General features: G+C 43.9%; 1 protein-coding gene across 1 annotated transcript in view; it reads right to left on the reverse strand.

Annotated features, from left to right (window-relative positions):
- The window catches only part of CMTR1 (cap methyltransferase 1), a 650,563-nt gene that overhangs the window by 475,266 nt on the left and 150,875 nt on the right, over positions 1–24,422 (reverse strand). The window contains exon 7 of the mRNA XM_078647373.1: positions 23,735–23,829. Within this exon, the coding sequence (XP_078503499.1) occupies positions 23,735–23,829 (95 nt within the window). The remainder of the gene's footprint in view (positions 1–23,734; positions 23,830–24,422) is intronic.

Genomic DNA, 24,422 nt, shown 5'->3' on the forward strand with positions numbered 1-24,422 from the left:
TGAAGCACTTTCTTATCTTCATGAGGCGTGTTAGATAAACAAGCCGTTATCCAGTCCGGATGGGAAATACCAAATGGAGGCAGGGCTGCAGGTAGGCACAACGAGCACCACCCGTCACTTTACTCCCTCCCTCTCGCTCCGCTCTGCAACACAGTACAATAAAACTAACTTGCTGTCAACTTTCTGCAACTAACTGCCCCACGAAGATCTATAAAATTGCACAAACTCACCAGGCCAGCTGAATGCAGTGCGGCCCTGCTCAGAGCCTCCCTCCGGACCAGACAACTGCCGCCTGTAGCCAACAAGCCACCCCTCAATCATTTTCCAGCGCACCCCAAGCTGAACTCCTCCGGCCCTGCGAAGCGGCGCTACACATGTTAGGGAGATTGCCACGAGCAGGCAGCGCCTAGATGAAAGCGAGGTCTCCGGCTGGAGGGGAGCGAAGAGGCGAACCAGCGATCCAAGTTTCTCAACATGTCTGGGCGGCGAGCGAGACGCTGGTGGCGTGCATGGCTCTCGCCTTGCGCTCTCCCTCCTTCCCTCTCTCCTCCCGGTTTTCCTCGGGATATGGGGAGGGGGATTCTCGGCGCGCGTCAGTCCCCGCTGCCCGCCTCCTCCGAATCAAGTTCTTCAGCTGCAGGAACTCCCCCAAACCTGCACTCACCGTATCCACAACCTCGGGATCCCTACATATAATTTGGGATGCCCACCTTTTACTCCCAGATCCACTCCACCGGAGTTCTATGAATGGGTGGCCCCTCTAGGAATGTGAAGGGCACCCAGAAGCCTGCCCACTCATTCTAAATTGGGATGCCCCTCTAAAACCGAGATGATGGTTTGGAATGACAAAGGCTGTGGTACAGAAATGCAGTCCAGTTTAAGCCTCCGTTATTTGGGACTCAATATTGTTAAAGATATCAACAAAATTGCCACAATCAACTTTGCTGCTGTTGCAAAGGATTGCCACAGACTCATGCGATCATGGTCGCAACTCCCATTATCTTTGTTGGGCAGAGTTAATTTAATTAAGATGACTATTTTGCCTAAAGTTTCCTTTTTATTTAATACTATTCCTCTTTTCTTTGATCCGTTATCTAGATCTAAATTACAGGGAGATATCCCTTACTTTATTTGGGATAAACATATCCCAAGGACCGCATGGAAAAAACTCAGGCGACGCAGGGAGAAAGGTGGTCTAGCAGCTCCGATCTGCAAATTTACGCATGGGCGTTCCAATTTTCCCATGCTCGTATGTTGCTAAAGATGCCCACAGACTTTGGTATTGGAAGCATGTTTTCAGCTTTGCTTAAAGGTGAAGGAGTAGCTCAGTCTGGCTTTCTGTTTAAATTTGGAGATCCCAAATTCTTTAAGAAGATCAAATTAAAGGTTTTGCAGGGGATGGTAAAAACGTGGGCTAAGCTGAGGAATTCAATAAAGCTGGGATATTTTTCTAGTAGGTCCCGTTGTGGGGCGCACCTGGGAATCCTGGGTGTGAAGGACTGGGACTATTTAAGGCCCAGCGGTGCCAGGGAACAACACCTAAAACCTTCGTGGGATACCTGTTCTGGCGCACTAAAGACAGAGACACGGGAGACTTCCTTCGGCGTCAAAGATCAGCGTTTATTACTGCAGGGATGCAAAAGTCATGGGAAGTACAACAGAGTGTAGGTTCCAAGAGTCTGCTTCAAATTGTGTTTGTGGTTCGCTCTCTTTTATACAAGATCTTGTCATTGCACAATATGTAAGCAAAAGGTTACAGCTCAGTTCCCACACTAAAATTCAAAAGGATCGCTTTCATGTATTCAGAACCCCGGAACATAATTACATTAACATCACCAGTTCCAACTGTAAAAGCACATCTTCCCATCATTAGGTACATTCCACTTGAGTTGTAAATGAGCAAGAGTAAAGAGACAAGAACAGCTGCTAGGAAGTCAGGCACACCTAAAGAAAAGAGTGTGGGGGTAATATTGGAAACATGATCATAGGATCAAAGAGCTTGATCTCAGCACGTGCATGGCTGAAACAATAGGCCGGTACGACAAGATTACCCTCAAGCTGAGCCATTTGCCTCTGCAGTGTCATTCCTCCGGTCATAAAGACGCATGAAAGGAATATGCGTCTTCCGTATGGCTTGGGAACTAACAGGTCACGATGCGGACAGTTGCCTGTTCACTGACTACGTGAGGGCAAGAAACAAAATGGATGCCGTATCCGAAATGGAACCCAAGGGTTCAGATGTAGAAACACGTAAATGAGGCGAACCATGCCAGGTAGTGTAGTGAAAACGCGTACACTTACCGAACTCGCCATTTACGGTTCATAGATACCAAACTCGTCCATATTCGGCAATGCCCAAAACACCGTAACGATTTTCACGGAACCTCAGACGCTCCTTTTGCCCTCATGTAGGCAAGCACTAGTCGAAATCAGAGTCGATCTCGATATTCATCAGATCATTCAGGTGTTGCTGGAACATTATTCTATCCATCAATGCCTCTCTGGAAACAGATGGCCTTCTTATACACGTTGTAGCACAAAGGCCACATAAGGCAGGACCACACTGTACACAAAGACAACACGTGAACAGAAATGTCATGACAACCCCTATAATCATCAGAATCTTCCAACCCCAAGTGGACATTAGACCCCAAAACCATCCTAGAAGCGTCCAATCTCCCTCGTCCACGTGTATGGACTCCGAGATTTTGTGCAACTGGGAGATGGCTTGATAAACCGTTGGAGCGTTATCAGGTATGAATATGCAGCAGCTCGAATGGATGACCTTACACACACCACCTCTATCCGCTAGAACAACGTCTAGAACCATACGGTTCTGTAACGTCATGAGCCTGTCCGCTTGAAGCTCCGCTGTCAGATTACCAAGGGCACTTGCAGTTATGTTAGCAGTTGACTCTACTACACGAGTTAACTGTCTCAGATTCCTGCTATTGACCATAGGGCCCCAAAACGGTAGGAAACCCTTGAAGAAGTCTCCTGCTTCTTGACCGGAAGTATCCTCTTTACTAATGACACCTCTCACAACTCTGGTTTTGTGATAGTCGGCGGCAACAGTGAAAGTCGGGGGCAAGAGATTTGCAATATAGCAGGTACCTGAGAAGTCGTGTGGTAACCACGTATATGCTCGGTCATAACATACAAAATAGGTACCCTTGGCAGTCAGAAGGACAGGGGAAGAAAGCATCGGTAGAACGTAAGTATCCACACAAGCACTCTTCCCAAGCTGGGCTCTTGGATTTCGGCCACGACCTTGCAGACAAAAGTGGCCTAGGTGAGGTACAATCCATATTGGAGGTGAGCTTTTAAGCTGTCTATCACCCACTGATATACTATACTCAGCCTCACTAAGGTACTTGTAGGCCTGCACTTCCTCCTTTGGGATGAGCGTAGCATCAAAAATGTCTCTATCTATATCAGCAATCGCTGTCGCCAGAGACTTATGATACGGGCCAGGACCAAAGCTTGCTGAGCGTGGCTCTCGATGGGGGTAGGAATCTAGTGCACTACGGAACATGATTTGGAATGCCCGAACTGACCCTTGGGGGCTGTACGGGAGAACCAAATATGGAATACCCCTGTCCATGGTATGCGGCATTAGCCCACACACCTAACAATTTGTAGTATTTACCACCAACTGATGCTGATGCAAAAGTTGCACAAAGGAATTGTTTCTAAATTCCGCACGTCTGACTTGCTCATGTTGGGGCAGTAAGTGAAAAGAATGTGGAGAAACGGTGGAAGCGAAATTCAGGTTGTAGAAAGGAGGAGTAGGTGAAATGGAAGGTAATAATAATTGAATCCCAAAATATACTCCACCCACCAGTAGCATTGAAACGGTTAGGAAAAACATAAAGATCTGAAATAGAAAACACTTTGTACGAAACACTTCTGATCCTTGCGCCAACATTCTCTCTTTTTCCGACAGCTTCGAGAAGTCCATCCTCTAAACGAAACCGTCCGTGACGTTCTTGACGCACTTCGTTCTGAGTAGCGATTGCCAATTCCCAGGAGTTCCCAGAAATCGACAAAAGAAACCGACCTAGTGTCGATAGCTGTTAAACAGGAGGAAGTACCCGCACGGCCCTACGGTCAACCCAGATGATAGGTTAAATGAATTAGAATCAAAGTCAATAATAGTCTCTTTGCTGCATGAAAAGAAAAGGTATATACACTATATAATGTCCACAGTGTTCATGACAACGGTAAGGGGTACTGTAAATTTCAAAAAAGGAATAAAAACAGAACTCTTTTATTTGTCCTTAACGCGCGGTCGAAGAAAGTATCGACTTCTCCCGGGTTGAGTCTGATCTTCAAACAGTGGATTGGATGGCGAACAAGTGTTCGATGGTCCAGGCAATTGTTCAGTACTTGTATTTCCCAGTGTTGAAGGAAGGGAAATTGTTTGAGGGGAGTCAATAAGGGTGTCAGATATGGGCTGAGCTTCGCTGAATGGGACAAAGCGTAGTGGAGCGTCGGTCTCGGACGAGGAAAAGCCCTTTTTTATCCAAGTATCCGCCGGCAAAGGAAACGGGACTTTCTTGGTGTGGGTGGCATGTACCCAATGCTTCCGTCCCTCCAGCCGAACCGCCGTCCTTGTTGCCAGTAGCACCTGGAAGGGTCCCACAAACCTCGGCTCAAGGTTTCGTTTTCGTCCGAAGTTACGGGTGAGGACCCAGTCCCCTGGTTGCAGCCGATGACCAGGACCCTCTGTTTGTGACAAAAAGAAGAAGAAGGGGTCCAAGACAAATAATATGTAACTATAAAATATAATTCACGAAATATTTAGACAGCAAAAGCTAGTAGATACAGGAAAAAGTTTTAATCAATTCTGTATAATGCCTGTACATGGGATAGTATTCATCATAGATATTTCATCACAAATAAAACAGATTATTGGTACGCAAAGGTGCCCACAATCACAACAGGGAAGGGGTGGTGAAGGTGAAGTGAGGGAAAATGATGGGATCACGTAATAGTGAGATTCATTCAGTGACACAAGATATTACAGGTTTCGGAATCAATTCATATGGTCCCAACAAAGAGGGCCAAATCAAAAAAGCTCAAAAAGAGTCCAACAAACAATTGTCTCATCAAAGATCCAAAATCCCTTGTAACCATTAGTGTTCTGCTTGGGGTAGGAGATTTGGTCATGTTAAAGTAGTCGACGTTTCGACCCGTAAACAAGGTAGGTAAATATTCCTTACGCGGTGGGTCTTCTTCAGGACAATAGAAGTTGTGGGTGAGCAACCTCCTAAAGGTAAAGAAACTAGTTCATTATATGATAAACACCATTCTTGTTACTTAATAAACATAGATGGTGGATCAGTTAGAGAACAACTTAAACCATTAAAAACGTGTTGTCAAAAGAGGTTATCCGAGTGGTATGTATAGATGGGTGGATCATATCATACAAAGGGCATCATCACGATCTATCGTTCAAGGGTTAACGCAAAATTCTACCTCCTGGGTACTCCGTATTTAAGATAAGGGTCAGTCACATTCATCCCCTTCTTTCCACAAATAAATGAACATGGACCTGCTTACCACTGTTGTAATTTGTGGCAGTGGGTATTCTTCAAAAATAAATGGAAAACGTCTCATCCCGACTCAACAAACGAATTTATTCTATCTAGATGCAGAGGTGGAAAGAGGCAGTGGATGGTAAGTATTTCACAAAGAAAGGAGAGACCACAGGTTAGACCAATCTCAAAGGGGAAGAGCTTACCGATCATACTTGACTTGGAATATGAAAGATCGGAGACAGATGATTCATACGTGGTAGGGTAGGATTCTTGGTTACGGACAAATGGTTATTCGTATACGAAGCCTGGGAACAATGAATTTATGAGAGTCAGCGTAACCCCTACCGAGGCATTTTGTCAAGTCCTTAAAACCATATTGACCGTCAGAATCCGAATAGAAAACATATATTCTTATGCATCCATTAAAAAACGCAATTGAAAACATTTTTAAACAAGAAATCTACGAGAAATCTACGTGCCACTTAAGGGGTTCATTGCACGTGTCAATGGAATCACGTTTACCAGTCATATTAACAAAATTATGATATATATAGGACCAAGTTGTATGCATAAACAAGCACAAATCTAAACAGACCAACGTAAAAGATTATTGTAAAAAGAGGGTGGTTATTACCAAGGGTCATCAAATTGAAACTAATCCGAGTCCAGTCCGTCGGATTCAATACATAATTTTCTTGTTCCTAGTGGATAAAGTATTCGTCACAGCCTAGGGACAAAAAACCAGCAGGGGTCATTATTGCCGCCTAATAGAATTCACCCTCAGAGCACGCAGTGGATTAAATGGATGAGTAGGTAAATCATCACATACCTCAGAGAGAATGTATTAAGGAGTATATCCGGCAGCCGCCGTCGGTCAAACACATGCACCGATTTTAAAACATCATTCCGCTTTTTCAAAAGGCCGTGGGATCGAAATGTGGATCAATGCCCCTATGACATATTAACAATTGTGTCAGTACACATACTGGCGATATGTCCCGTCTTAATGTTATCGCTGCCTCAAGACATGATTGGAAAAAACGGCGCGGTTTACCTGAGAGAATCAAGGAGGCTTGTGTGTCTCCGGTCTCAGCACGGAACAGCGTCCGTCTGTTCACTTCCTGGTTTGTCAGAAAATGTGGGCGGAGTCACGTCCCAAGGTTTCATAGAACTGGCGGACAGACTCCCCGTATGCAAAGGTTTATGCACAATCATATGATTGCTGTATATCGCCAGATATGTAACGCATTAGGTGAATAGATTCACAATGGTTAATGATTATGTTAAATTATTGTCCAGGAAAGAAAACGTAGTTCTACCTTCCCTCATTGAGCCTAACCCTCAAAGTGTAGTCATACCGGTACAAGGGTCGTGGATGCCTCATATTAGACGCATCTTAAAAGGGGAAAATTATTCTGTGCCACAAGAGGAACACACCGATTAAAGAGTTTGGTATGCAGAGATATGGTCATCTTACACCATGGGTCAAATAAATATAAGTGCTAACGATGTACACATAGCAAACTTTTCTTCACATGAATATTAATCATCTCAATGTAAGTCCCATTTTCATAACAGGGTGATCATAGCACAACTCATATTTATATAGAATTCGTACATATGCCATTCTATACCCTATATCTGGTTATGAGTGCACCTGTCACAAAGGATAGTGTAAACTCATGCGTTTAAAGCAGATTCACGATCAAGGTAGCCACAGATCATACATCACATCGGGTTAATAAAACATTTAGTTACATATGTCAAGTCATGAGTGCACCTATCTCATAGGATGGTGTAAACTCATGTGTTCATGCATCATGGAAAACAAGATAAAAATGAATCTGAATCACCTATCCATCACCAAGAAACAATGTGATGGATAGGTGATTCAGATTCATTTTTATCTCGTTTTCCATGATGCATGAACACATGAGTTTACACCATCCTATGAGATAGGTGCACTCATGACTTGACATATGTAACTAAATGTTTTATTAACCCGATGTGATGTATGATCTGTGGCTACCTTGATCGTGAATCTGCTTTAAACGCATGAGTTTACACTATCCTTTGTGACAGGTGCACTCATAACCAGATATAGGGTATAGAATGGCATATGTACGAATTCTATATAAATATGAGATGTGCTATGATCACCCTGTTATGAAAATGGGACTTACATTGAGATGATTAATATTCATGTGAAGAAAAGTTTGCTATGTGTACATCGTTAGCACTTATATTTATTTGACCCATGGTGTAAGATGACCATATCTCTGCATACCAAACTCTTTAATCGGTGTGTTCCTCTTGTGGCACAGAATAATTTTCCCCTTTTAAGATGCGTCTAATATGAGGCATCCACGACCCTTGTACCGGTATGACTACACTTTGAGGGTTAGGCTCAATGAGGGAAGGTAGAACTACGTTTTCTTTCCTGGACAATAATTTAACATAATCATTAACCATTGTGAATCTATTCACCTAATGCGTTACATATCTGGCGATATACAGCAATCATATGATTGTGCATAAACCTTTGCATACAGGGAGTCTGTCCGCCAGTTCTATGAAACCTTGGGACGTGACTCCGCCCACATTTTCTGACAAACCAGGAAGTGAACAGACGGACGCTGTTCCGTGCTGAGACCGGAGACACACGAGCCTCCTTGATTCTCTCAGGTAAACCGCGCCGTTTTTTCCAATCATGTCTTGAGGCAGCGATAACATTAAGACGGGACATATCGCCAGTATGTGTACTGACACAATTGTTAATATGTCATAGGGGCATTGATCCACATTTCGATCCCACGGCCTTTTGAAAAAGCGGAATGATGTTTTAAAATCGGTGCATGTGTTTGACCGACGGCGGCTGCCGGATATACTCCTTAATACACTCTCTCTGAGGTATGTGATGATTTACCTACTCATCCATTCAATCCACTGCGTGCTCTGAGGGTGAATTCTATTAGGCGGCAATAATGACCCCTGCTGGTTTTTTGTCCCTAGGCTGTGACGAATACTTTATCCACTAGGAACAAGAAAATTATGTATTGAATCCGACGGACTGGACTCGGATTAGTTTCAATTTGATGACCCTTGGTAATAACCACCCTCTTTTTACAATAATCTTTTACGTTGGTCTGTTTAGATTTGTGCTTGTTTATGCATACAACTTGGTCCTATATATATCATAATTTTGTTAATATGACTGGTAAACGTGATTCCATTGACACGTGCAATGAACCCCTTAAGTGGCACGTAGATTTCTCGTAGATTTCTTGTTTAAAAATGTTTTCAATTGCGTTTTTTAATGGATGCATAAGAATATATGTTTTCTATTCGGATTCTGACGGTCAATATGGTTTTAAGGACTTGACAAAATGCCTCGGTAGGGGTTACGCTGACTGTCATAAATTCATTGTTCCCAGGCTTCGTATACGAATAACCATTTGTCGGTAACCAAGAATCCTACCCTACCACGTATGAATCATCTGTCTCCGATCTTTCATATTCCAAGTCAAGTATGATCGGTAAGCTCTTCCCCTTTGAGATTGGTCTAACCTGTGGTCTCTCCTTTCTTTGTGAAATACTTACCATCCACTGCCTCTTTCCACCTCTGCATCTAGATAGAATAAATTCGTTTGTTGAGTCGGGATGAGACGTTTTCCATTTATTTTTGAAGAATACCCACTGCCACAAATTACAACAGTGGTAAGCAGGTCCATGTTCATTTATTTGTGGAAAGAAGGGGATGAATGTGACTGACCCTTATCTTAAATACGGAGTACCCAGGAGGTAGAATTTTGCGTTAACCCTTGAACGATAGATCGTGATGATGCCCTTTGTATGATATGATCCACCCATCTATACATACCACTCGGATTACCTCTTTTGACAACACGTTTTTAATGGTTTAAGTTGTTCTCTAACTGATCCACCATCTATGTTTATTAAGTAACAAGAATGGTGTTTATCATATAATGAACTAGTTTCTTTACCTTTAGGAGGTTGCTCACCCACAACTTCTATTGTCCTGAAGAAGACCCACCGCGTAAGGAATATTTACCTACCTTGTTTACGGGTCGAAACGTCGACTACTTTAACACGACCAAATCTCCTACCCCAAGCAGAACACTAATGGTTACAAGGGATTTTGGATCTTTGATGAGACAATTGTTTGTTGGACTCTTTTTGAGCTTTTTTGATTTGGCCCTCTTTGTTGGGACCATATGAATTGATTCCGAAACCTGTAATATCTTGTGTCACTGAATGAATCTCACTATTACGTGATCCCATCATTTTCCCTCACTTCACCTTCACCACCCCTTCCCCGTTGTGATTGTGGGCACCTTTGCGTACCAATAATCTGTTTTATTTGTGATGAAATATCTATGATGAATACTATCCCATGTACAGGGATTATACAGAATTGATTAAAACTTGTTCCTGTATCTACTAGCTTTTGCTGTCTAAATATTTTGTGAATTATATTTTATAGTTACATATTATTTGTCTTGGACCCCTTTTTCTTCTTTTTGATAATTACCCAGGTCCTAATGACAGTAGTGGGTTTAACCCTGTTTTCTATAATCCCCTCTGTTTGTGACGGCAGAGCCTCAAAGACCTGTTGATGAATCAAACTCAATTTAGCAGTCAGATCATATAGATAGTCGATTAACATTGGATATTCAAGTCTGTTCAATTCTTTAGGCCTTGGAACCCCCCAAATGTTCGCAGGACGGCCGAACACAATCTCATATGGGCTGAGCCCTACTCGAGAGTGTACAGTAGCCCTGGTCGATAAGAGAGCTAGAGGCAGAGCGTCGGGCCATGATAAACCAGTTGTTGCCTGAACTTTAGCAAGTTTTAGTTTCAGGGTGCCATTGTATCCTTCCACCAAACCCGCTGACTGAGGATGATTAGCACTATGGAATTTCTGTACTATACCCAAACCACGACACACACTCTTCATCACACTTCCCACAAACTCACTTCCGTTGTCCGACCATACAATCCGAGGCATGCCGTACCTGGGGAAATACTCTTTGAGCAGAATTTTAGCTGTGGATAGAGCAGTATTATCCTTAAGAGGGTAAGCTTCAATCCATCTGGAGAACGCACATACTACAACCAACACATATTTCAAATTGTTGCATCTCTCCATATGGATGAAGTCCAATTGGATAACTTCGAAAGGACATGTAGGAGGGGCAAAATGACCAGGTGGAGTGGGGGTGCCCTTGCCGGGATTATGCATCAAACATACCATGCAATTCTTAACCACTCTCTCTGCACATTTAGTAATCCCATCATTCTTCCATACAGGAGACAACAACTTGCATATGCCCTTCGAGCTAATATGTGCTGTGCCATGGGCCATTGTAACAACAGCAAGCACGTATGCATCCGGTAACATCCATCTCTGTTTCTCTGACAAGTCAACCCAACATCCATTCTCGTCTAACTTTCCCGTGCTTTCTTTCCACTTAGTCTTTTCCATTTCAGTGGCCTCATTCTGTATTTCTTCACACTCTCCACTGTGTCCTCACACATGCTAGTTTCTGCTGGCCATCTTACTGAATTCGCAACGTACATTCGATTTGTCAGATTTCTAGCTGTCTCTTTAGCAGTTTCGTCTGCAAACGCATTACCACGACCAACATCATCCGTCACTTTTCGATGCGCACTACATTTAATTATGGCCACCTGCTTAGGCAATGTGAGTGCACCTAAAAGGTCATTCACGGTTTAAGAGAGTGTCAACTGCATGCGGAACCATCACCGTAAGCATATTATCCATGACCAGACCTGCGGACTGTCGAATGGACGCCGCAGCTGCCGCTGTTGCTCTTAAACAACTCGGCAAAGCTCTAGCTACTGGGTCTAAGGTCGAAGAAAAATATGCGCAGGGACGCTGTTTGTCACCAAATTGTTGCGCCAGAACACTCAACGCACAACCATTCCTCTCGTGAACGTACAGTGTAAACGGCTTACTGTAATCAGGAGTACCTAACACAGGAGCCGAACACAACGCATCACGTAATTCAGAAAAACCTTTTTGACACTCTTCAGTCCATGGCAAAGGAGTCGGAACATCCTTGCAGGTGAGAGCTAACAATGGTTTCGCCAAGAGTGAAAAATTTGGGATCCATTGTCTGCAGTATGACGTAATACCTAGAAAGGCACGTACATCTCTCTGAGTTTTAGGCACAGTCATTCGAGAAATCGCTGCAATTCTCTCTGGGGTCAACCTTCTCCCTTCTTTTGACAATAAGTGACCTAAGTAGGTTACTTCTTGGCAACAATATTGCAGCTTGGAAGGTGACACCTTGTGATGTAAGTCACATAAATGCCGCAACAACGATACTGTAGTAGTTCTACAAATATCTTCGGTATCAGCAGCTACCAACAGGTCGTCAACGTACTGAATCAAGGCTGCGCCTGCCGGTAACACAAATGAATCAAGTTGACTTTTGAGGGCTTGACTGTAGATAGACGGACTCTCACAATAGCCCTGTGGTGCACGTTTCAGTCTAAAACTGCGACCACCTAATGAGAATCCGAATAGGTCTCTGCTTTCCTCAGCAATCGGGATACTAAAGAAAGCATTCTTTAGGTCGATCACCGTGAACCAGGAGGCAGAAGCTGGAATCAGGGTTAGCAAAGTGGTGATATCAGGGACCACGGGAAATTGTGGAATCACGATTTTATTCACCTCTCTCAAATCGATTATGAAACGGTACACAGGAGGTTTAGATGGATCAGTGCGTTTTAAAATTGGTAGTACAGGACTATTACACACATTTCCTCGAGTTTCTTCAACTACATCCTTTTTGATCAGGTCGTGTACAATCGCTAATAGCGCCCGTTCTCCCTCAATGGAGATACGATACTGTGGTATACGTGGCAGTCGCACATTTGGTTTCAGCTTGATCATATAGGGTGGGATGTCCAAGAGACCCACGTCATTGGGACCTGTGGCCCATAGAGACGCAGGAAGGGAGCTCAATTCCGGTGGGAGTTTATCGATCGACAAGTACATAGGAGAGATTACTCTTCGACCTAATGTAAGCTCCACTCCTTCAGGGGAGCAGTACAATGTCGCATATAACCGTTTTAACAAATCCAAGCCCAAAAGATTCTCACCACAACCAGTAGATAGAATCAATGGAGCCTCCAACTCACGAGGACCGATAGTGAGGGGCAAAGGGCTGGAGACAGGATTTCTAACCGGGGCGCCAGAGAATCCAACGGAAACATTTGTTAAGCCAGACAAAGGTGCGCCAGGGAGTTTCGAATGCATGATGGAACTTTTCGTTGCACCAGTGTCTAACAGAAAAGGCTCGACTACGCCAGATGTAGCAACTGCGACGTAAGGCCCGCTCTGATCAACCGGAACTGATACTACTCCCTCTCTTTGTCGGTGGCTGTCCTAGTAATGATCGTTTGCAACAGTCTCATGTTCAACGTAGTAATCGTCCACATGATATTGTGTAGATCTAACTGACCCCGCATTTCGCTGGTCAAAACAATTATTCGTATCTGATGAATTCTGAGGGCGATCGTTCTGATTGTGAATGGTACCGCGGCCTCTACCTCGAGATGCCTGCTGAGGACCACCACGGCTTCCTCGTGATGACACACCATTCAGACGGTCTCGCAAAGCGGGACAGTCGTATTTTATATGTCCCTCTCTCCTACAATATGCACATTGGTTATATCCAAGCATAGATCTAAAGTCAGAGGAGTCAGGACGTGACTGTATTCTGGAGGATTGTGATTGTGGTCTATATTGCTGTTGTAAATCAGTGTGATTTGAACGCGGAGGATACGCTTGCTGCAACAAAACCTTCGTTTTCAGCTCCTTCGTTTTCTTATCTACACGATCACTTTCTTCTTTTTCCCTATTCTCATAATATTGAGCCGTCGCTAATATCTGTGCCGTGGTTGAAACAGCCCATGCACTTTCTGAATTTTTCAATTTGTTGCATAGTTCTGGCAACAAATTCAACACGAATTTGTCAACAAACAACCGTTGGCCTCCCTCAGTGCCCATATCCTGACCACTATGATCGACAAATGCCTCTTCGAATCTAGTAAAGAAATCGGAGACACTCTCGTCCTTCTTCTGCTTACAAGCTGCTAATTTATCCCAGTTTACCCTCATCGCCGGCATAAGCGTTTTCATGAACGTAATTATTCTCTGGGGCAGATCCGAAATTACCTGCTCTGGCTTAGCCCCACCAACTTGTCGGCCATCAGCCGCTATTATTGCAGCCCAATCGCCGCCTAACTCATTCGCATGATTTTCCTGACGAATTTTCGCCCAAACGGGCTGTGGTACAACATTTCCGAACAGCATGTCGATGTCGGCAAGGTTCATAATAGTAGCATCTACTAATTGAGACAACTCCTTGTAGTAACCCGCCGGATTCTTGCGTGGATCAGGTAAGGACTGTTTGACTTGTAAGACTTCTGATCGCTTCCATGGGAGGTGTATCCAAACTCTTTGGAAATGCGGAGGGATCGGGGGGGCAGCACCAGGATCACCTGGCATCCATACTGGCGGAACCTCTCTCATAGGGTACTGACCAGGAGCCGCTTTCCAATTCTCAGAGTCGTCATAAAACGCCACTCGAGAATGCACTGTCGACCTATGGGCTAACAGTCGCTCTAAGGCACGTCGTACATCTCCACCTACAATCATACCGCTAGAAAATTGACTCTGAAGTTCAATCATATCGGGCGGTACGTTATCTAAATTGTTATTATACCATTCTTCCCTCAAAAAGTTACACATTTCTTCGAACACGAATCTCTGTGTAGGCTCATTAAACTGAGAAAACGTCTCGAAAACCATGCGTGGAGGGTAGTTGGCAGGATGTCTTATCCACCTATGTGCCATTGTCACTAGCGTCTCTTTTTCCCTCCCACTAGGGATCTGACTCCGTCTTTGGGGAGTTTCAGAAGTATCGGATGGAAATAACTGACCAGAAAGCGGTGAATAAAGGGTAGCAACAGTGTTAGGGATACGATTACGAACAGAAGGAGAAAGGAGAGCAGGAGCCACAACGTTTGAAGTGAAGGCAGACACAGCAGAAGCAGGCAAGGTAGTCGGGGTGGCAGGGACAAGAGGCAGAGAGGGTACAGTCAAAGGAGCAGTAGGAATAGAGACAGGTGGTGCGACAAACGTGGGACCAACAACGGGCTGACCCGCAGCCGCCGGAACAACAGGAGGGACAACCGGAGGAACAACAGGCGGAACTATAGGAGGAACTACAGGGGCCGTAGCACCCTGTGCATAAGGAGGTGGCGATTTCATCAAATACGCTAACAGGGGATCCTCCTTCGAATCCTCTTCTTCTTATCCTGACTAGTTGAAAAAACCGGATAACATTTGTCTATCCTCATATGATGTAGTCTAGTGGAAACTTCTATTTCTTTTTCTTCTTTATCTCGCTGACATTGTTGTACAACTTGCATTATCGGAACGAAACCTTCTCTTCGATCCTTTTTAAGCTGTTTGATTTCTTTCTGCTTGGCCTCTTTACGCCACAACTGAAAAGAATCAAACATAGCTGGTCTAGCTTTCCTTTTGAATAATTTAGCTTCAAGATTATCTAAAATCGTAAGTTCAAAACTTCCATGCGGTGGCCAACTAAGGACACCATCTTTTTTCGTGTAACGGACCCAATATTTATTATAAATAATAGGACCCACACCATGTCGACTATAGAGCTCATATATCGGAGTTCCAACTGGAGGTATCGGACACGAGTCCTCCAACCGGGAATCCTTGTTGTAACATTTAAAGAGACCAAGAAATCCACTATGGCTAGGCATCTTGCACACTAACCTAGTATCAAACTTCAAGGGTTACCGAAGCACTAATCCTTCGTGGAACACAAAACCCTCGGTTTTTGGCAATTGCAATTGTCAAATAAAAACTAAGGACCAACAACTAAGAACCACAAATGCAATGGAACCATGCAAACAACAAAGCTTCAACAAGCTGAAACAACAACTAAGGACTGGGAGCGACCCACAAATACTTAACTGAGAGCTTCAATGGCGTCACCAGGAAGGCCCGTCTATCGTCTCGCTGTACGAAAGGTCTACGCCAGGCGTCGAAAACAGGTCGACAGTCAGGGCATCGGTCCGTCACAGCCGTCAGGAGGCGGGAATCTTCGCGGGAAAAATCTTCGGACCACTTATTTCGACAACAGGATCGATGAAGCGGGGTGCACCTTTTCCTCGGAGATTTCACACGAAGTTCCTCACAATCGTCAGGCTTTGGACCGGTACCGCCGATGTCGCCCCGCGTTGGGCGCCAACTGAAGGACTGGGACTATTTAAGGCCCAGCGGTGCCAGGGAACAACACCTAAAACCTTCGTGGGATACCTGTTCTGGCGCACTAAAGACAGAGACACGGGAGACTTCCTTCGGCGTCAAAGATCAGCGTTTATTACTGCAGGAATGCAAAAGTCATGGGAAGTACAACAGAGTGTAGGTTCCAAGAGTCTGCTTCAAATTGTGTTTGTGGTTCGCTCTCTTTTATACAAGATCTTGTCATTGCACAATATGTAAGCAAAAGGTTACAGCTCAGTTCCCACACTAAAATTCAAAAGGATCGCTTTCATGTATTCAGAACCCCGGAACATAATTACATTAACATCACCAGTTCCAACTGTAAAAGCACATCTTCCCATCATTAGGTACATTCCACTTGAGTTGTAAATGAGCAAGAGTAAAGAGACAAGAACAGCTGCTAGGAAGTCAGGCACACCTAAAGAAAAGAGTGTGGGGGTAATATTGGAAACATGATCATAGGATCAAAGAGCTTGATCTCAGCACGTGCATGGCTGAAACAATAGGCCGGTACGACAAGATTACCCTCAAGCTGAGCCATTTGCCTCTGCAGTGTCATTCCTCCGGTCATAAAGACGCATGAAAGGAATATGCGTCTTCCGTATGGCTTGGGAACTAACAGGTCACGATGCGGACAGTTGCCTGTTCACTGACTACGTGAGGGCAAGAAACAAAATGGATGCCGTATCCGAAATGGAACCCAAGGGTTCAGATGTAGAAACACGTAAATGAGGCGAACCATGCCAGGTAGTGTAGTGAAAACGCGTACACTTACCGAACTCGCCATTTACGGTTCATAGATACCAAACTCGTCCATATTCGGCAATGCCCAAAACACCGTAACGATTTTCACGGAACCTCAGGTGGCTGGAAGATAGTTTGGCAGCTCCCCTGAGGGATGCAGGGTTGGAGGTTTGGGGAGATGCAGATGATGGGAGGACCAAGCATTGCAACGTATCTCTTCTGTTCTCAGCTATTCTGAAGCGGATCAAACACCCAGACAAACACTACTTGCCTAGGTGCTATTCATTCCACCAACTATCCTATCCTTTAACCCCTTCCATGCTCATGACGGAACGGTTCCGTCATGAGCTACGGTTGAGCTGTGCTCATGACGGAACCGTTCCGTCATGACCACGCCCGTTTCTATTAGGGCCCAGCACCGGAGGGGGAAACGCGGTCGCACTGAAAAGGTAAATACAATGGTCTCAGATTAAAAAAAATATATCTAGGTATTATACGTCCGATCAGCCTCAACTAAATCTAATATATGCACCTGCAACTTATTTTGGTAGCTACAGACTAGGAGCAGCCAAAGATTCTGAAGAAGGTTGACTTCATAACCTGACAAACAAGCATTTGCAATGCAATAGGTCTCGCATTCACACGAGTTTGAGCTATTGTCATTGTAAGTGACAATGCCTTTTATTTAAGTTTTGAGTTTTAAAACAAACAGGCATTGTCATATACGATACTAATAGCTTAAACTCTCGCAAATGCAAGACCTATTGCATTGCAATGAGGGGCCTTCTCGACCACTTGTTAGATTGTAAATATCAGACGAAGAGACCCGCCTGCGAGGTCTTCAAAGATGTGCAAGTGTAAACTACACAGACACAAAGCGTGAAGTGAGAGTTACATATGATCCAAGCTATAAACACTAACAAAGTGCTCCTACACCTTTCGCTCTGTGATTACACTGTCGCGGTTCAGGAGGAAGAGGGGGTGACTATTTCCTGCCCTCTTCGGGATTTGAGTGTGCAGTGTGGCATTGCATAATGTCATTGCTATCTTTGGCGTAATAAAAAACACTCGAGCTGTACCAAACCACCAACATTCCTTCATATGACCTGGGAATACAGAGTTGCACTAATGTCTGTGACTGCCCTTTACATTGGAGGCCTATACTCTCTCACGTCTCATGCCTCTTTCTATTCTATTGAATTACTAACAGAAGCTACTACCATGTTCCCACAATAATTCTCTTTGCCCACCCTCTCGTGGAGAGCGTAGACTCGAACGCTTCTCACTGATTTAGTTGACCCAAGATTTGTTACAAACCTTTGTGGCACGCAGAGAAAACAACCAGCCCCCTTTGCCAACACACAAATTAAACACAGCACATGACATACACCAAACACACCCAAAGTACACTGTGCAACAAGCCATCTTGTGGCTCACAACAGTACTTTGGATTATTATGTCACCCATATATCCGACAGAACACAAACAACTGTCACATATCCAATACAGCTCCAACATACCATATCGTTGGCCATATCCAAATCCCAGCAGTCCGTTCCGTCATGAAATGCCACAAACAAACATTCCACAAGAACACATTAAACATATGTAAACTGCACAGAATACAACTCAGATATTTCAAATGGTCTAGTAGTATGATCCTCAGAAACACTTGCCAAGAAATGCCACATAAACACACAATAGCATCACAAATATCGAAAACGAGTTCGAATACCATACACAAACTTAATATAGGTTAGACATGTCAAATACATTATTACCAATATTATCCGACTATTTGAGCCCACCGGACATCAGCCATATTTTCTACATTTGATGTGTAAACAAATCGTATCGCCCACTAGGACAATCTCCAAAGTATCAAAATATGCGCCCTACACCTAAATGAATAAAACAAATCAAAAGACACCTTAACACAAAACGAAAGGTATTCTCAAACCAAAATGTGTCTCCAGTGTGCAATGAAAACATTGAAATATTGAAGGGTCGTGGGACAAGCACTGAGGCAATACTTCGGTCAGGCTTGTATTATACAAAAGACATAAGAACCAAATATGTGTCTGTCACCGGTAGACCTGGGATTTGAGTGCACTCCTAAGCGAAGAGACATGCTCCTTTTCAAAACCAGGAAGTGGCTGTTGACATTATGTGCTTATGACGGTGGTCCATTACTGCCTCCTTCATATTACAAGGCACAACTTTGGCTGCAGAGCTTACATCCCTCAGAATCAAAGGTTCGTGCAGCCAGAGCATTAACTTAAAGAAAGCAGAGTCATGGCACACTACAATGGAGAGAGGGTTACAGCTCTATTACAGTACATTTAATGGCCACAAAGCATCAGCTGCAACTGCTGATTGGAACTTATGTCATGAAGACTAGCATTCTATCCGGCCGGCCAATATGTTACACCCCCCCCCCTCTCCCCATCCCTCCCCCTAAATTTGCCACGAGATGGAAACCGGGTAAGAGATATCAGGCAGTGTACATCAGAAGCACAGGTGACATCAAGCCGCATATTTCTGCTGGACTTACAATCACCGTATGGCAGCAGCAAAGGTAATAGAGCTCAAGGAAAAACATGCCACACTCCTATTTCCCCAACTGCAGAAAAAAGCACCCAGCCATCCGCGGACTTCAACACTGCACCGATGTTGCTTGCATTAAACTGGAGAAGGCCAACATATGAAGATGCGGTGGATGTTATCAGGCATGTTCATAATTTTCCAAACGATTGCAACAGTGGCTACCTTGTTTAACCCTTCTCTCTGCTTCTTTATAAGCAACCTGGTCAGAGGCTACAAATCAAAGGAAGGGCTGCTAGACTGGTGACCAAAGCAATGGGTGTAGCTCTTCGTTTTAACCCTATACTTGACACATTTTCACAACACATTTCCAGGACATTGCTCATCATGGGTCACAACTTCTTCAGTTATAGTAGTAGGTGCTGCAAAATTAAACACTCTTTTTATATGCCTCTAAATTGCAAATATCTTTAACAGCACACTGCATAGCTTTGCATTTCAATGAGCAGCTCTGTATCCCAAATGAATGGTTTCATTCTTTCATTGAGTAACTCTCCTTTTTCCACTGGATGGGTATGCATTCATTGCGAATAATGGTACTATATTTGAGGTTCAACCTCATTGATTATCTCATTGGGCTTGCTCTACAACCTCATTGGTCTACTAATCTTCTCGATGAAGAGGTTGATATGTCCTTGATTCTCATTGGTAGCTCTATAAATTAATTCGTTTTCTCTATGATCTAATTGAGTAACTCTATATTCTAATTTGGTAGCTTATTTTCTCTTATTTTGTATTTTATTCTGTTCTATTTAGGCATTCGTAAAGTGCAAGCATACACCACTTGAAGATGGTCTCATGGTGCTATAGAAGTCACACTTCGAGATACCAAAAGGAGCTGACAGGAAGAGCTATTGGCAACAGCAAATCAAATCAAATAAAAAAATATTCAGCTCTGTATTTTGATTGGTGGCTTTATTACGTTCTTGCTAGCCAACCCTGTGTGCACTTACAATACTTGTGCAATATTATTGGCCAGCATCAGTCTTAATAGAATAGCTATATTATTTCATTGGCCAGGCGTACTTACACATTGGGAAGCTATACATTCTAATGAAAAAACTCCCTAGAATACACATTTATTAATATTTTAATAAAATTAATGCTCTGAGCCATGGTCGGTTTCTCTCTCTGTTCGTTATGATCTGGATTTTCAAGGGAATGGAAACTGGTAGCAGGTTTGTTTATTCATAGCTGAACGAAATATGGAAATAAAATTCAAGTTTTAGCTCATCTAATCAACTTTGACATTTGCACTCGGTGTGCAATATTGCTAATATATTCCACATTTCTGAAATGCACATTGTCAGCTCGCAAGAACTGTCAGAGCACAGAATAAGGCATAAAATATTACTGAGCGTCATTAGGCAGGGAACAGAAGAATGTATAAGATTCCAGCGTGGCCACAAGTTGGAACAAGCTGACTCAGTGGAGCCGACGGGGGGAGAGAAACAAAGCGCGCGATGCGCGTGCAGCCAGCCTCCGGGGACAAGAGATGTGCACGCGTACGGAGTGCACATCTCCTGTCTCCCTTCTGGACAGAAAGCGGCAACAATAGTCTCGCAAGGTGAAGCAGCACATGCGCTGCGTTCGCTAGCGAGACCTAAAAAGGAGGAGTAATGATACAAACATTAAAAAAGATATGTTCTTCAAATGGTGCTAATAAAAGAACAGAAAAATACTAAGAAATTGTGGGAAGCTGGCTCTTTATACAGTATACCAAAAAGAGATATCATGAGCAAAGCGTCTACATATATCCTAATGAATGGACACAGGCTTGCTCTAGCAATCCCAAGGTACTTTTTTTAGGGGGTAGTGTGGTTGAACAGCCTTAGGCTTATCAGAGAGGAGTGTTAGACATCTGCAAATACACACACAGTCCATAAATGATGCACACCACTTAATAAGGAGATCCACACCGAAATAAAAAAATAACATGCATCTTTATATATATTTAGGCACCAGAATCAATACGATCAGGTAGATCGAGATAGAAATATTTTTAATTTCCAAATGTGGACACAGTGCAATTTTCAGAGGCGGCAATGTTATCGTATGATGGAAAAACATATACTGCAGTCAGTTACTTCACAGCAACGTATGGGACCAATTTCCAGGACGAAAGGTGAGTAAAGGTCAAGTTCCAAGGCAGCACCAAGAGGTCACACCGGGAGGCGCTGGGGCAGCTGGGTGCAGAGGTGCAATACAGCATCGGTCCAGTCGGGAAAAAAGCGGCAGGCTTGGACTGGGAGGCCAGTCGGTCTGAACAAACAAAGGGGCTCAGGTCTCATGATGCTCGGGGGGACCTTTGATTCTCTTCTCCTAGGGCTGGGCCGGCTGGGTGCAGAGGTATATTCGAGGCATTAGTATGTATGTATGTATGTGTACTTATATAGCGCGGTCCTGTCACCCCAAGGGCATCCTGGCGCTTGAATCAGCGTAACCACCACAAACACTGCTCAGACAGCCCTGGGGAAAAGATGGGTTTTCAGGGCTTTTCTAAACGAGAGAAAGTCCCTCTGGCTTCTTAGGGCCGGTGGTAGAGAGTTCCAGAGCTTGGCCGCTGCCACACTAAACGAATGGCCACCCATCCTCACTCTCTGGAATCTCGGTACCACAAGCAGGTGAGCCGAAGAAGAGCGTAAGGACCGCGAAGGAGAGTACCAACCAAACATATTCTGCAATGGAACCGGGCCTTGTCCATGCACCGCCCTAAACACTAAGCATGCAGCCTTATAACAGACACGATTAGACTTTCATCATCAGAGACACTTGCGGTTGAGAAGTCCATAGAGGGCAAGTCTAAGGTGGCTTTTGTCTCTGGAGGGCCGAGGGGCCCACACTGGCACCTTTGGTCCACTTCAGCTCCGGCTAGGCGGCTCGGGTGCCGTGGTGTTTTCTGGTGTTGGGTTTAGGTAGACAAGAGCCCTCACAGGTCTCTTGGACCTACAGGATGGAGGGAAGCAGCTCCTCTGCACCACAGGTGTTCTTGAGTCAAGGCAGAAGTGATGTTAATAATCCCAGGCTTTTGGAAGCACAGCAGCTTGGAGGGCAAGTCGACTTTGGCACAATTGTCAGAAAAGCGAACAGGCCAGCAGGGTTGGCACCAAGTCCGTCGCTTCTTCCTCGGCTCTTCAGCCCTATTTTCTGGTGCCAGAGGCTCCCCTAAAGTCTGGATTTAGGAATGTTAGGGGAGTGCAGGGTAGTAACCAATGGGCTTCATACCTCAAGGATCACTACACGCCCTATATGACCACTTCCTATGGGAAGTGGGCATAACCCTGTCCCAGAATTCCTAAGGATGCCATCACAAAGGTGGCAGACTTCTAGTTTTTGCATTCACTTCAGGTAGCCCTCCTTAGGTAGGGGGGACTAGCTCAAAGGTGAACACGCCTCTCTAATAATTTTCCAGATGTTTGTAGGTTTTCAGGGGGCACCCTTAAGGTGCACTCTGGGTGCATGTATTAATAAATCCAACACTGGAATGGGTTTTTTTAATACGAGATTTTTGACACCAAACATCTTTGGTTTCAGTGAAGCCATCATGTAGCTGGGAAACTTGTTTTCACCAGTGTCCAGTCCATTTACATAAAATGGCTTCCCTGGATACTTGTGCTGGCAGCAATTGAACTGACCAGCACAGGGGAATATCTGCTCATGCCGATATGTCCACACATGTAGTATGTTGCACCCTGACTTAGGACTCTAAGACCTGCAGTAGGGGTGACTTACCCAAGCTGCATACAGTGTCTGTGGGCACTGCACATAGGGATGTGTGCCATGTCGTGTTTTCACTTTTGTCTGCACCAAGAAACGTAGCCTGCAGTGGCAGTCTGCCTGTGCTTGGTGAAGGGTGGCACAATTCAATCTGCAGCCCTTAGAGACCCTCTTTAGTACTAGATGTTCTAAGTACCAGAGTACCATTTACCAGGGACTTACAAGGGGTACTAAAGGTATTGCCAATTGGAGTACAATTTCACAGTTTTAGGGAAAGAGATCTGGCACTGGTTAGCAGGAACCCTGTGCACTTCAAGCCAAAATCGCTTCGAATATATGGCAAAAAGTGGGGGTGACCATGGCAAAAAGGGGCACGTTCCTACAGAAATATAATGGAAAAAATAAACCTGTGTCAAACATTTTCAGCACCCAGCGCAAAACTGCAAATAAGAGTGAAGAGAAATTAAAGCAGTAACTCGAACTCTAACCAAAACATGCATCATTCAAAATCAGAGGCATGTGTACAAAGACTCATAGGACAGCAGATAAAATTATGCTAAATCAGCACCAGTAATTGTACTGTTTTGTATTATTTAACATTATGAGCACCATCAAAAAATGTACACCGAGTATTTACAGTAAAGTGTTATATAAACTCGAGCAGATGTTGTGAAACATTCTTGAGATTTCAGAAGTGTAAAGAAAATAGAGTGCTTCTAAAATTCTGATGGTATGGAATGAAAGTGCACACCTGTTGAGAAAGAATACTCCGCGGATCATCTCATATGGATTGGATCTGGTCCTTGCTCGCCGCATCTCTTCCCCTTCTAACTCGTCAAATACACTCTAGGGATTAAGCAAAAAAAAGTCTTCAAATCTCTTCAGCTGTGACACGTGAAGAAACTGGTTTACGAGTCTTGTCTTGCGGTCTTTGCAATGAAAAAAACATTTAAATTAAACATAATGGCCAATTACTCAGAGACATTCTGGTACCTACACAGTCTACCAACTGGATGACCATGTTCAAGACAACATTTAAAATAGAATAACTGAAGTAACAGCTTCAGAATCTCATACAGGCCTACCTACAGCATACATTTCCTGCCTTATGTAGCTACTCTAACTGTAATGCGGTTGACCCATGAACGTGTCTCAACTATCTTAAAAAAATATTTTATTTCACTTAGTCATCTTTTTCTTCATTGTAACATGTAAGAGCACCTTTAAAAATGTGAGTTCAAGATTTCTGCTGTACAAAAACTCTTCTTGGATTTAATGCACTGAATGTTCCTCCATTTATAACTAAAATCTAGTCCACATACAAGGTACATGACTCCTGACTTCGGGTACTAATAGCACTGACATTAGGGCAGGGGCATGATTATTGCCCACTTCATATTTAAACACTTTCATTTTTAATATATATATTACTAAAGCAT

This window comes from Lissotriton helveticus, chromosome 6, assembly GCF_964261635.1.
Source record: "Lissotriton helveticus chromosome 6, aLisHel1.1, whole genome shotgun sequence".
NCBI classification, from domain to species: domain Eukaryota; kingdom Metazoa; phylum Chordata; class Amphibia; order Caudata; family Salamandridae; genus Lissotriton; species Lissotriton helveticus.